Here is a 14,616-nt window from a genome sequence, read left to right as displayed (position 1 = left end):
TCTCTCTCTCTCTCTCTCTCTCTCTCTCTCTCTCTCTCTCTCTCTCTCTCTCTCTCTCTCTCTCTCTCTCTCATTCATGTCCCTCTCTCCCTCTCTCCTTCCCCTCGCCTTCTCCTTACTTCTCTTCCTTGCTAACCCACTCCGTCCTGTCTCCTTCTGGCCATCTCTTTCTCTCTGTGCTCGTATCTCTGTGTCGGTGTCTTTGTCCCCAACGGTGTCACTGTACTTCTGTCTGTCTCTTTTACCTCTTTTCTCCCGCTTCTCCTCCCATCCTGTTGGCTGTCCCAGTCATCAATCGCCAAAACGGTAATTCCCCAGCCATCCATTGCTGTGCTGCGCCCACCCTTCCCCTTCTAACCCCCATGCCCCCCGGGGCTGAGGATCTGGGACACTCAGGGTCAGGGTGGTGGACTCTCCAGTGAATCCTGTGGAGAAGGTTGAGATTCCCCAAGTTCAGAGGCCAGCGACATTATGAACAAATCTTTTATCTAACATAAGCCTCAGTTTCCCCATATGTAGCATGTAAGTTAGAAGAGAATCAAAGTCCCTTTTCAGCTGGATATTTTGGGGCATCCTGACCCAGATTCCCAGTCCAGGGTGGGACAAGCCCTCCCCCACACCCAACCCCACCCTCTCTGCGCTGTGCGTCCCAAACCCAGACGGTGGTCAGCGTTTGCAGAGGCAACCACTCTGGTGCCGCGCGTGCCCTGTGCGCCTGCTCTGATTGGCCCATTCCCAACCCCCGTTCCCTAGTTCTTATAGCCCACATGATTGGTTTCTTTCAGATGACTATTCTGATTGGACCATGCTGATCCAACTCCCTCTGCTTCTCTTGGGTTGGCTGCTTTTGAGGCTTTGGGGCCAGTTGATTGGCTTTCAATTCCAGTCTCCCCCAGCCCAGTCCTCCCCTGCTTAGAGCCTTGTGTGCAAATGACCCCAACCCCTATAATCCATTAACCCCTGCAGCCTGGAGTGGGGCCCAGGGTTACACCAGCTGCTCAGTGTCTGCTGGGTCACTCCTGAATGTCACACGCGTGGTGACATCGGAGGGACACTGATGTAGAAAGACACTTGAGGCCCCAGCTTCTGACCCAGGGCTCCGCGGGCCTCCATCTACGATCTCACTGGTTTCTTGGGTGCTGGTGGCCCTCAGAGTGTCTTTGAAGTAGTGGCTGCTCCTCCCTGCACCCCATCGTGCATGTGTGTGCAGTGTGCATGGGTTGTGTGCATGTGTGTGCTGTGTCCTGGCGCATCTGACTCCTCCTGGGCTCCGCCCCTTTCCTCCCACCCAGGAGAGAAGGTCATGGCAGATGATGAATTCACACAGGACTTGTTCCGCTTCCTGCAGCTGCTCTGCGAGGGGCACAACAATGGTGAGGAGGACAGGGTGGAGAGGACACTGAGACACGGGGTCTTCCAAAAGTTGCCTGAGCTGATCTCCTGACCCCCTTCTCCCCTCGCCCGTGATGAGTTCCCTAGCCATGCTGGTCCTGTCCAGCCTCAGTCTCTCTACCTTCCTCTGCTCTCAGAAGTGTGGTGTGTGAGCGTCAGGGGTTTACGTGGCTAGCCTGAGCTTCATGAGATCCTGTCCCAAAGAAACAAACAACAGTAAGAAAAACAAACAACAGTAAGAAATTTGTCTTGAGTTCAGAAACTTCCCGAATCAAACCACTTAGCTTCACTTTCGCTTCCTCTGGCTCCCCACAGGCAATCTGCCAGAATCCAGTTTGGCCAGAAGTCAATTTACCCAAATGGGCAATTCGTCACACTCCGTTTTCCCACGGGCGTTTGGCAGCCCTCACCGAGGGCTGGATTCCAGTACTCAGCGTCCACAGACGGCCTCATTGCTTAGTGTTTAAAAATGAGTCTGTCTGATTTATTCATTTGTATATCACAGAAAACGTTCCCCCAGAAGATATCCAGGTTCCTCCTTAACAGAAGCAGGCGTTCTCACAAGCTCTGCCCTTCACTGTGCCAATTTAAGAAGATCCAGGGTGACGAAGCCCATTAGTTAAACATGGTGCTGATGAAAAAATAGAACTCCATGCGGTTCTGACAGCTTATACTAAAGGAACAGTTAAGCTGGGCATGGTGACAAAGGCCTGTGATCTCAGGGCTCGGGCCACCTGGCAGGAGGCCGAGGAGTTCAGAGCTGCCTCGGCTGCGCAGTGAGACTATCTCCAAAACCAGACAAAGAGCAGCCTGAACAATCTTCCCACAAGGCCATTTCCCATTACACACGTGTGTCACAGTCATGTGTACGATGGTCACAAGGCATAGGAAACTTTAGGGTATGCAGAGGGTGTGTGTGTGTGTGTGTCTGTCTGTCTGTCTGTATATGTGGATCTATGTGACTGTATGTGTATGTCTGTATGTGTGTGATGTGTGTGACTGTGTGTCTGTCTGTGGTACATCAGGTGTCTTCCTCTTGTCACTCTTGCCTGACAGTCTTTAAACAGGGTTTCTCACTAAACAAGAAGCACCCACAGCCCCACACCTTTATCATGTAGACTGACTGGCCCTGAAGCACTTGGGATCTGCCAGTATTTTCAACTACATCCTAAATTCAAGACTAGCCTGGGCTACATGAGAGCCTGTCCCAAAACATCATAAATAAATAAATGAATAAATGCCAAATACAACAAAAGAGGAAGAACAAGAAGAAACAAATGGAGGACTTAATCTCCATTTTCCCAGTAAATATTTGTTCAGAAAACTTCAATTAAAAAAAAAAAAACAAATGGAAGCTGGGCATGGTGACTCAAAAATTTAATGCCAACACTTGGGAGGCGGAAGCAGGCGAATTTCTGAGTCTCAGGCCAGCCTGGTCTACAGAGTGAGTTCCAGGCAGCCAGGGCTACACAAAGAAATTTTGTCTCAATAAAGAAAAAAAAATAGGTGAAAATACTTAAAGTTGAGTGTGATGCTTACACAGTTGTAACTCTGGTGCTTGGGAGTCTGAGGTAAGAGAATTTGAGTCTAGCCTAGGTCACCTCTTTAAACCCTGTCTCATGGAAACAAAAAGAGAGGGACTGGTTAGTGGGCTCAGTGCGTAAAGGGGCTTGCTGCCAAACTTGATGACCCGAGTTGGTTCTTGGGGCCCATGTGGTAGATGGAAAGAGTTGACTTCTGACCTCATTAGCATCTGGCCCGTTCAAGTCTTCCCCTTACCCTCAGCAATAAACTAATGACAAACAAATTAGACAGGGTTTCACTCTGCAGCCTTGAATGGCTAGAACTGGTCCTGTACATTAGGTTAGCTTCAAACTTGTAGCAATCCACCTGCTTCTGTCTCCCCAGCATTGGGATTAATGCAGGGACCATCATGCCCATCGTCAAATAAATGGAAAATAGTTTAATGTGTATAGGTATCTTGCCTACAAATATGTGCACCACATGTATGCAGTGTGTGAGGAGACCAGAAGAGGGCGCCAGATCATCTGGGACTGGAGTTACAGATGTTGTGAGCCACTATGTGGATGCTGGAAAATGAAGCAAGGTCCTCTGGAAGAGCAGCCTATGCTCTTAACCACAGAACCGTCTCTCCACGCCCATACATTAAGTTTTAAAAAATGACCAAAAAATGAAGAAAGGAGAATGGGGAGGCTGAATCCCTAGCTGCATTTGCTGCATGGAGGCCCTCAACAATGTCTTTAGATAAATATGTAAATAACACCCCATTCCTGTGGGATGCACATACTTCAGACTTAGAAAGCCGATTATACAACATGAGGCCCCAGTAGGCACGAACGTTTCGTAAATGAATAGACGCCATTTGTCTCCCCAGAGGCAAGGCACTCACTGAATGAGTGGATGTTTTCTTTCCTTAGATTTCCAGAACTACCTACGGACACAGACCGGGAATACGACCACCATCAACATCATCATCTGTACAGTGGACTATCTCCTGCGGCTGCAGGTGAGGGAGGGAGGCCAGCCTCGTGCAACCTGAGCCAGGTGCGGATGGGACCGCGCGTGGCTCCGGTATCCATCCCTCCTGCCTTCCGGCCCCACAGGAATCCATCAGTGACTTTTACTGGTACTACTCGGGCAAGGATGTCATCGACGAGCAGGGCAAGAGGAACTTCTCCAAAGCCATGTCTGTAGCCAAACAAGTGTTCAACAGCCTCACTGAGTACATCCAGGTAGGGCCAGGACTCTGGAACCTGCGGAGGCAGGGCTGCTCGCATCCAGCCCCACCCTCACCCCCACCCCCACCCCACGCTGGGGCTTCATGCCATCTTCTGTCCTCAGGGACCCTGCACTGGAAACCAGCAGAGTCTGGCGCACAGCCGCCTCTGGGATGCCGTGGTGGGGTTTCTGCACGTGTTTGCCCACATGATGATGAAGCTGGCTCAGGTTTGAGTTCTTCTGTTATCGGCCATCCCTTATTGTCCCATGCCACGCGGGTCGGTTCCCTAGAACCCTGTTCCAGACAATCTCATCGCCCCACCCATGGTCAAGCCCCATTCTGGATTGGTCCTCTGCATGCTTCTTCCTCTACCTCCACCAATCGGCTCATTTCCCACCTACACTTCCATTGGTTTGATTTGGATCCCCGCCCCCTACTGCCCAGATCTCTCCTATGACTGGTTGGGATTATTTTCTCGCTGATGAGGTCATCCCGGATTCTTCCAGTTTAGGGGATGGGATGGGACCGTGCTTCTAGATTAGGGCCTGGGGTTGAAGGACTGTTCCTTCTTTACCCTGCCTGCGGCAGATGACTCCCGTGCCGACTACCCATGATGTAAGGATCCTGTCGCACCCCTGCTCCCAGAATACTTGTGCTCTCCTTTTCCCCACCGCCTTGCTCTTCTGCGGCTCGTGAACGCCTCGCACGCAGTCTAGCCATTTGTGTGCTTCTGCTTGGCCGACTTAGTTAAGGCTTCCGTGTACAGCTGGGCGAGTCTTCCCTGCTTGAGCTAAGGACGGGCAACCACGGAGCACTGGACATCCTAACCACAAATTACATTGGTGTAGTACAATAACAATCCGGCAGGTGGCAGTCAAGAATTCTGTATAATTTTCCACCAACCAGTGTCTGGAAGGAGATCCTCTCCTAATTTGATGCCGCCTAACTTTGAAAGGAGTTGAAATGAGAATTCAGTTTCTCAGTAGAATTGAACATGTAATGTTGGCGTAATCTTAAAATACTGGTGGAAATGAACCTCCAAGTACTACTGTGATAATTTATCAGTCAAAGTCCTGGGGCAGGTTACAAGAGATATTCAATACAAGGAGCCAGAGGCATGGCTCAGAGGTAGAGTCCCTGCCTAGAATCCCCCAGTGAGGGGCTGGGGTGTGGCTCAGTGGTAGAGTGCCTGCCTAGAATCCTCCAGTGAGGGGCTGGGGTGTGGCTCAGTGGTAGAGCCCCTGCCTAGAATCCTCCAGTGAGGGGCTGGGGGCGTGGCTCAGAGGTGGAGCATCTGAGAAAATGGTGCCCAGTCTTTCCTTCACCCACTAACAGCTCCAGGCTGTGAAACAAAGTTTTCCTAGAAGTTCTAAATGAAAGACCCGAGGTTCTCTGGCCGAGGTCTTGGACCTTGTGCTTATTATTGACCCATGATCTCAGCCTGAGGAAAGAAATTTCTGGTTGTCCAGACCCATTGATGTACTTATTTCTAAAGCCGGGATGCGAAGTCAGCTCTGGGAGCTCTGGCAGCTAAGACAGACTCGCGGGAAAGCACAAAGCCTGGACCCGATTAACCTAAGAGATATTAGATCCTTGTATGTTGGGAGCCTGGATTTAGAACGGGAAACTTTGTAACTGTGGGATGTCTTAGGGCTAGAATGAGCAACTCTGAGAACCAGCATGGGGCAAAGGAGCCTCACAGCTCCTGTGTGAGCCCAGTGAAGTTACATGCCATGGGTCGCAAATGGCACTTAGGTGTGGCTGAAAATAATACAGATGCCACAATGGAGACTTTCGCGGAGGTTTCTGTGCGCCTTCCATTGGACACTGTGGCAGGGGGGTGCACTGGCTTCTTGTTTCCCCAAAATGGATACCAAAAAGTGCATGGCTGTCCACCTCTCCAGCAGCCCTTCCTCTTGAACTTCCTCATGTCCATCGCAATCAGAACCAACAAGGCCAAGCCCTCATAGGCCAGGCACCATTCTGGAATCTCATCCTTCTAAGATCTGAATATCTGTCTCGGTCTGTCCGTCCCACTCTGGTTCCCGGCTTCCTTGTCTGCCAGCACCACGCCCCCACGCACTCCCCCACTCCCCCACCTACCAAGACCATCCCACAATCTTGTCTGTCTTTCCTCTGCTTCCGAGGAACATGTTTGGACGCGGGTCCCCTCGGAGGTAAGAAGAAGAAAGAAGGGACATAGGCCCTGCGGGATAGGTGAGGGAACCCCAAACCATTGTCAGTAAGATGAGTTCGGCAGAGACCGGCCTCTCACAGCCCCGTGTTCGCCCTCTAGGACTCCAGCCAGATAGAGCTGCTGAAGGAGCTGCTGGACCTCCAGAAGGACATGGTGGTGATGCTGCTGTCCCTCCTGGAAGGTAAGCCCCCAAAGGTGCGCTAGGGGGCAGTACGGAGCTTCAGGCAAACCCGAGAATGATGCTTGAGACTCTAGAGACCCTGACTGTGTGCCGCATTGACATTATGCCAGAGCCAGTGGTGATGAAGAGGTTGCGGTAACAAGGCCAGCAAACATCTCCCGAGTTCTGTGTATGAGCCAGGCCCTGACTCGATGGATGTTAATTTATTGATTCCACAGAGAACTTTCAATGAGATGAGTTGCCTGGGTACTTTATGAACTTAATATTTATTTGCTAAATATAGCAATATAATGTATAAATAGTTACTAAATGTATCAGTTTTTGCTCCATAAAGAATATGCACCAAATTTAGCAACTTGAAACAGTACCTTTATTTAATAAAATAATAATAATAATTTAAGCCTGGACCACATGGTGAGGCCAGGTCAACTTGTCCTAATAGCAAGATCCTATCTCAAAAACAAGCAAACAAACAAAACAAAAACAAGGGCTGTGGAGATGGCTCAGTGATTAAGAGCACTGGCTGCTCTTCCAAATAACCTGGGTTCAATTCCCATCACCCACATGGCCGCTTATAAGTGTCTTTAATTCCAGTTCCAGAGGCTCCAATGCCCTCTTCTGGCCTCTGAGGGCACTGCACACATGTGGTGTACAAAACATACATGCAGGCAAGACACCATCCACAATAACAATAATAATGACAACAACAATAATTCATAATAATAACAATAAATCTGGGTATAGCGGCACATAACTGTCATCTCAGCGAACAGGAGGCCAAGGCAGGAAGGTCAAGAGTTCAGCACCTTTCTCAACTACACAGAGTTTGAGATTAACCTGGTCTACATGGGCTTCAGCAGCTCAAAAACCACAAAACAAAACACTTTCAAGTCTCTCTCTCTCTCTCTAAACCCAGGGCTTTATATATATCAAGCTAGTGCCCTATCAAAAATCTATTCCTGGGCCCTCATCCTTTCATGAGGATACACAGCACTCCATTGTGAGGTATAGGGTAGAATCGTTCAGTTACATCCCTATTGATGGTTTTTTCTCCATGGTGCTGGGGCGAGAACCCAGGGCCTTACCCATGCTGGGTACACACTCTGCCTCAGAACTGCACTGCAGGCCTCGAGTGTTCTTGCTTTTAGTTTTGAGATAGTCCCACTCAGTAGCCCAGGCTAGGCTAGAACTCATGACAATCCTGCCTCAGCTTCACAAGCACTGATGTTATTGGCATGTGCCTCCATAGCCATCCGCACTGGTACTGAGATTTTAGACGTGTGAGCTCTGAGGTCACAAGGCTGTGGGTGCAGATCCTCCATGGCCCTTTACCAGTTATATACTCTTAGTGGGCTAGTTTCTCCATGCCTGTGAGACCATATGGTGACATTTCCCTTACTGGGTTCTCCTGAGATTTTACTGGGGCAGCTCTGGCACAGCCTCTGGCATGGGGTCCCCACTGCCAACCTGTGTCACCATTGCCCTCACTGGTGATCTTTCCAGCCAGTGAGGGGATGGACAAATTATCAAAAGAGGATAACCATGGCGCCACCAAAGTTCCCAGATGGCCCTCTTTCCGGAGGAAGCCAGGAAGCGCCCACTTACTTGATGGGTCCCAAGGGGCCATGGGTGGCTCTTGAGGTGGAGAGAGCAAGCAGAGGGTCCAAAACAGACACACTGACCACACTGACCCGGGGCTCCTGCAGGGAACGTGGTCAACGGCATGATCGCACGGCAGATGGTGGACATGCTCGTGGAGTCCTCGTCCAACGTGGAGATGATCCTCAAGTTTTTCGACATGTTTCTGAAGCTCAAGGACATCGTGGGCTCCGAAGCCTTCCAGGACTATGTCACAGACCCCCGTGGCCTCATCTCCAAGAAGGACTTCCAGAAGGTGGGTGCTGGCCGACAGGATGCTGAGTGCAGGATCCAGGCAGGGTTGCTGAGTCTGGCGGGCTGACTTGGGTCTGTAACACGGTGATAATCTGTGGCTGAAGATTTTATGCCCGTGATCCCAGGATTTGGGAGACTGAGGCAGGAAGACCGTGAGTTTGAGACCCGAGCTTGCAACTGTCTTTAGGATAAAATGCCCGAGTCCTCACACCAATGAGAACCATTATTACTACATAAACCATTATTTACCCCAGCACTCAGGAGACAGAGGCAGGAGGATTTCTGTGAGTTCCAGGACAGCCAGGGCTACACAGAGGGGGGGGGGGGGGAAACCCTGTCTTGAAAAACCTAAATAAATCAGTAAATCAATAATCCCTGATTTATAAACGGTCCTAGCAGTGACCTCTCTTCTATCAGCTTTCCATTTCTAGGACAAAATGCCGGAGATGAAACACTTATAAACTCAAAGCCCAAAGGGTTTCTGTTTCCTCAGCAGAAGTCACTTTCCCGTGCACTCTTTCAGCAGGGAATCCTGAGGGAAAAGGTTTCTTTTGGCTCACACTTTTCAGACCGTGGTCCCCCCCACCCCATCACTTTGGCAAGGCAGACCCGGTGAGGAAAGCTGGCAGAATAAGACATCCCACCTAGTGGTGGCCAGAACCAGAGAGAGAAAGAGAAGGGGCCAGAGTCCCTACTACAGCCTTCTAGGGCATGCCCCCAAAGTCCTCCCATCAGGCCCCACGTCCTAATATTTTACACAACTCCCCAGTGACCTGAACATCTGGGGAGCAGACCTGTAGAACGTGAGTTTTGGGGGACACTTAAGAAGACAACTGTAGTGGGACATGGTGGCATGCACTCTTAATCCTAGCACTCAGGAGGCAGAAGCAGGAGGCTCTCTGAGTTGGAGGTCAGCCTGATCTACAGAGTGAGTTCCAGGACAGCCAGGGCTATTACACAGAGAAACTCTGTCTCGAAAAGCCAAAACAAAACAAAATTTCATGAACTTTTAGCAGAATTAAGAATACGTTTATTCATCTTGTAAAGAATTCAGGACTTGTATCTAGGGCTGAGGTCACTTTTTTAAGTTTTATTTTATTGATTGTCATTATTGTGGGAGAGGGGGCGTGTGCCGTGGTGTGCCGTAGTGTGCAGGCAGAGGTCAGAGGACAGGTGTCAGTCTTTCCTTCCCACTGTGAGTCTCATCAGGTTTGCGCTGGCAATGGCTTCTCTCCATGGAATCATCTCATTCGGTTCCCATCTCAGCCCTACTCTCATCCCACCTCTGAAGGCCGCCGGCAGACAGAGGTACTCAGGTTCCCTTTCTGCGTTTCACCCTCGTGCAGACCTAAGCTACCGAGGAACCACAGAACATGGAAGTGGTGTGTGGGCTCTCTGCCAGTGAGCTAAGAGAGGGCCCTGTGTGGTTCCCCCAAGGCTGGGTACAACTCATCTTCTGGCATGAAACTTATGTCAGGATAGACTTCCAGCAACTTGATGGGAAACTACTTAAAAATACAACGTATTGTTCTAGAGATGTGTCTCACTGCACGGGGCGTGGCTGTCAAACATGGAGCCTTGTATATGACCCTCTACCCCATAGAAAGGGAGGGACCCTCTTTCTGGTAGTGTGTGTGAGTGTGTGTGTGTTCAGGACTATTCCCCGGCCCCCACTTTTACTACGTTTTCCATCTGTGAGACAGGAGTTCCTGCGTTGCCCAGGCTTGCCTTGAAGTGGTGCTCTTCCCTCTTTGACCTCTGGACGCCCCTGTGCTACTGGCCTTGGCCTAAGACGCCACGGTCAGCTAAGATTCCCTTTTGAACAACCACAACTTCCCTGCATTATTGTTTACATGCCATTGACCCGCACATTTAAAATTTCCAACACGGCACTGTGAGGATGTTCAGAGAATGATGTGGATGTCACCGCCTAGCTTTAGAACGTCCTAATCACCCCAAAAAGAAACCCCACCCCCGTGAGCAGTCACCACCCATTTCCCCTACTCCTTCCCCTGGGAACCTGGAGCCCAAAAGTCTCTAAGATTGTCCTGTTCTGGTCACTGCTTATCTGGGGTATCATACAACATGCGTGTGCACACGAGGCCTTCCTTTTATTTGACAAACCTCAGGGACATTATCACTCCTAACCAAAACCACACCATAAAAATAAATTAAAATTATCTACAACCAGGGCTAGAGAGACCGCTCAGTGGTTCAGGGCACTGGCTGCTCTCGAGGAGGACCCAGGTTCAATTCCCAGCACCCACATAGTGGCTCACAACTAGCTGTAACTCTGGCTTCCATAGGTAACACACATGTGGCACACACACATACATGCCAACCAGCATCTGTAAACATAAAATAAAAATCTTTTTATTTGTTTTATTTGTTTTATTTTTTATTTTTTTATTTTTTTTTGCTTTTTAAGACAGGGCTTCTCTGTGTAGCCCTGGCTGTCCTCACTCTGTTGTTGTTGCTGATGGTGGTGGTGGTTGGTGTTTGAGATGGATTCCCATGTATCCCAGTCTGACCTCGGTCTTGCTAGGTATCTTTGGATTACCTTGAACGCCTGCCTCTCCTTCCTCTGCCTCCTGAATGCTGGAATTATCATTGACTATCTAGAACCAGGGTATAATAGAGTTGGGGAGCACTTGCCTAAAATGTGCAAAGTCCCAGGCTCCAGCCCCAGCCCTGAAAAAAAAAAAAGCCCAAATATTTAGTCAGTATTTCAGTTTTTAAATTCCCAACAATGGGGGTGTTTTGGGGTTTTGACAATTTGAGTTTTACGTTTCTTTCACTCTTCTTTAATGGGTGGTTTCTCCACCTGTCACCTCGTCTTTTCACTCACGTGGTCACTGTTATTTGAGATGGGGTCCTACTATGGCTGGCTCTGAACTCAAGGCAACCGTTTACCTCCATCTTCTGAGGCCTGGGTTTTTAAACAGCTCTCATGATCTGTGTATGTGAGCATGTTCCCCATGTGTCGGTCACCGCAGGTGTCACTCCTCGGGAGCTGACCACCTTGTTCGTTCAGTAGCCTAGAGCTGGCCGATTAGGCTAGACTGGCCGGTGAGCCCAGGGCTCCATCCTCCTCCCCAGCTCTTGGATGACAAGCAAGCACTTGGCTTTTGTAAAGTGGTTCTGGGGCTGGAGAGATGGCTTAGCAATTAATCTCATTGGTTGCTCTTGCAGAGGACCTGGGTTGGGTTCTCAGCACCAACATGGCAGCTCACAATTGCCTGGGACTCCAGTTCCAGGGGATCTAACACCCTCTTCTGGCTTCCGAGGGTATTGCACACACATGCAGCCCAAATACTCATACACATAATTTTTCCTCCTCTGGGAATTGAACTCAGGGCCTTGTTCTTGCAAGACAAACACTTAGAGACTAAGCTATCTCCCTGGTCCAAGACTTTTTGTGTATGTGTGGGTGTTTTGTCTGCGTGTAAGTGCACTGTATGCATGCCTACTGCCTGGAAAGGTCAGAACAGAGAGCCAGATCATGGGAGCTGGAGTTTCAGTGGTTGTGAGCCATCATGTGGGTGCTGGGAACCTCACCCAGGTCCTCTGCAAGAGGAACCAATGCTATTAACTTCTGAGCCATTTTACCAGCCCCTGTGATTATTTTAAGAGAAAAAAATCCATATATATCTCAGTTCATCCAAAATATCATTTCAACATTTCAGATCTATCATACGCCAAGTCCACAGATGGTTAGAGCCTCTCAGGTTAGAATGTGCCCAGTCTGAATCTCAGTCTGGATCTCAGTTAAAGAGTGTTCGCAGTCTGGATCTCAGGTTAGAGTGTTCGCAGTCTGGATCTCAGGTTAGAGTGTCCGCAGTCTGGATCTCAGGTTAGAGTGTCCGCAGTCTGGATCTCAGGTTAGAGTGTCCGCAGTCTGGATCTCAGTCTGGATCTCAGTCTGGATCTCAGGTTAGAGTGTCCCCAGTCTGGATCTGGCCACAGCATCCTTCTTGTGTCCTTCTGTCCCCTTTATTTCCTGTCCATTGAGATTTGTCATAGACGTTTAATCAGAATCTGATTTGGAGAGTGTTATCATTTTATTTGAGTTTTTTTTTTCCCCAGAGTTTTCCATCCACCATTCTTATCTCTTCTGGTCACCCCTCTTTTTGTATTGTCAGCAGTTGCAGTTGGTGAGTTCTGTAGAGAAGGGACATGATAATATTTACATTTGTAAACATTTGCCGGGCGGTGGTGACACACACCTTTAATCCCAGCATTTGGAAAGCAGAGGAAGGCAGATCTCTGAGTTTGAGGCCAACCTGCTCTACAGAGTGAGTTTCGGGACATCCAGGGCTACACAGAGAAACCATGTCTCAAAAACCCAAAAGTAAATAAATAAATTTCTAAAATTTACAGACATAAGACTTCCTAATACCAAGCATCCATTCATCTCCCAGTTTGTGGCTGCAAAGCCACATTCAGAATTGATTTAGAAGGACTTGTTACTTCTCAGGAAATGGAGCAAATCTTAAAACTGTTCCATTTTCAAGACGTTTCATGTGTTTGACAGATTTGGATATATTAGTTTTCCTAGCTGAGTGCATGGCTCATGCGTGTAACAGTTGGGAGGGAAACAAAAGGACCAAGAGTTCAAGGTCAACCTTGGCTACAGAGAGAATTTAGAGCCAATGTAGGCTATGTCAGACCCTGTATTAAAAAGCACAAAAATGAAATAGGAACCAGATATATTAAATTTTCATTATTATAGCAAAATACCTGAAGCAATTCATTTATCAAGAGAAAAGATTTTGGTTTTGGTTCCTGGTTTCTGGGTTTGAGTGCAAGATCAAACAGTCCCACTGTATGTGACGTACGTGGTTTCTGGGTGAGACCAGGCTTTCAGGAGGGTACATGTCGCAGAGCAAAGTCTGTTGCACATCGCGAACCAGGAAGCAGAAACCAGTTAGTCAGGAAGGTGCTAGAACACCGTCTCCTTTTAGGCATTCCACCAATGACCTCTGGCCCTCTTGCTAGGTCTCGCCCCGTAAATAACCACTCGGCCTTCCCATAGTGCCACGTGTAAGTCGGATCTTTAACACCGTGACCTTTACAGCCAAACCGTGGCCGTGGATGAGGTCTCTCCCGGGTGTCAGCCACTCCCTTAGTCATGAGAGCAGGGCAGACACCCACTGGGATCTGAGAGGGGAGGGCCTCATGAAAACAAGCTGAAAGAAGCGTGGGAATGGGTTGGGGCGGCAGGAGAGGCTCTCCTGAGGGAGGGGGTGCCCATGCTGAGGTTGGAGGAGCACCATGCGAAGGCGGAAGGGAGTGTGGCATCCCCTGCGAAAGGACAGCAAGTGTGGAGGCTGAAAACAAGAGCGGGCAGGGAGGAGAGCGGTGTGACCGCAGAGGTGGCTGAGAGAAAGGAGGAGACAGAGGGGGCAGCCTGCAGGGCCTGGTGGCAGCAAGGGGACTTTGGCTTTTAATGTGTAGCGGGTGCAGAGAGCTCAGGCCTGAAGCAGGTGTTTTCAGAGTCCCTCCTACGACATGCAGAGATGGCAGGGGTGCGGGGAGGAGGCTGCTGTGATGGGGGGAGACAGAGGAGGTGGGGAGCGTGGAGGGGGAAGCCGTGGATGGGTCCTGGGTCTGTTCTGAAAGCAGAGCTGACAGTTTTGCTGCTGAGGGATCAGATGTGGGTGATGACACAAAAGAGAGCAGGCGGGATGACTCAGAGATTTTAACTTAAGCACATGGGGTGGGTGGGAGCTGCTATTCCTGAAATGGGTAAGGCTGGGGGAGGGGAGATTCTATCTTCTAAAGTTCACTTCTGGATCCACGTGTGGTCCTGCATGCCTATCATCCCAGCACTCTGAAGGTAGAGGCAGGAGCGGTGCCAAGAATCCAGGGCCGGCCTGATCTATATGGGATGTTCCAGGCTAGCCAGGGCTACATAGCAAGACAGAATCCTTTTTCTCTCAGCTCCAAACACCAAGTTTCTCTGTATTCTTGACTGTCCTGGAACTCACTCTGTAGACCAGGCTGGCCTTGAGCTCAGATCTGCCTGCCTCTGCCTCCTGAGTTTTGGGATTAAAGGTATGTGTCACCACTGGCCATCTGACAGTCTTTAAAAGTAATAATAGAGCCGGGCGGTGGTGGCGCACGCCTTTAATCCCAGCACTCGGGAGGCAGAGGCAGGCGGATCTCTGAGAGCTCGAGACCAGCCTGGTCTACAAGAGCTAGTTCCAGGAC

At 49.6% G+C, this 14,616-nt stretch overlaps 1 protein-coding gene across 2 annotated transcripts in view; it reads left to right on the top strand.

Annotated features, from left to right (window-relative positions):
- Positions 1 to 14,616, top strand: part of Ryr1 (ryanodine receptor 1) — a 122,285-nt gene that overhangs the window by 84,614 nt on the left and 23,055 nt on the right. For both annotated transcript variants that reach the window (XM_050119297.1, XM_050119298.1), the window contains 7 exons: positions 289 to 306; positions 1,293 to 1,373; positions 3,831 to 3,919; positions 4,017 to 4,145; positions 4,255 to 4,359; positions 6,429 to 6,510; positions 8,217 to 8,404. In XM_050119297.1, the coding sequence (XP_049975254.1) occupies positions 289 to 306; positions 1,293 to 1,373; positions 3,831 to 3,919; positions 4,017 to 4,145; positions 4,255 to 4,359; positions 6,429 to 6,510; positions 8,217 to 8,404 (692 nt within the window). The remainder of the gene's footprint in view (positions 1 to 288; positions 307 to 1,292; positions 1,374 to 3,830; positions 3,920 to 4,016; positions 4,146 to 4,254; positions 4,360 to 6,428; positions 6,511 to 8,216; positions 8,405 to 14,616) is intronic.

This window comes from Alexandromys fortis, unplaced genomic scaffold (assembly GCF_014885135.2).
Source record: "Alexandromys fortis isolate MF-2015 unplaced genomic scaffold, M_Fortis_MF-2015_v1.1 scaffold_140, whole genome shotgun sequence".
NCBI lineage: Eukaryota > Metazoa > Chordata > Mammalia > Rodentia > Cricetidae > Alexandromys > Alexandromys fortis.
Note: the sequence above shows the minus strand (reverse complement) of the source record. Positions and strands in the feature narration are given on the sequence as shown.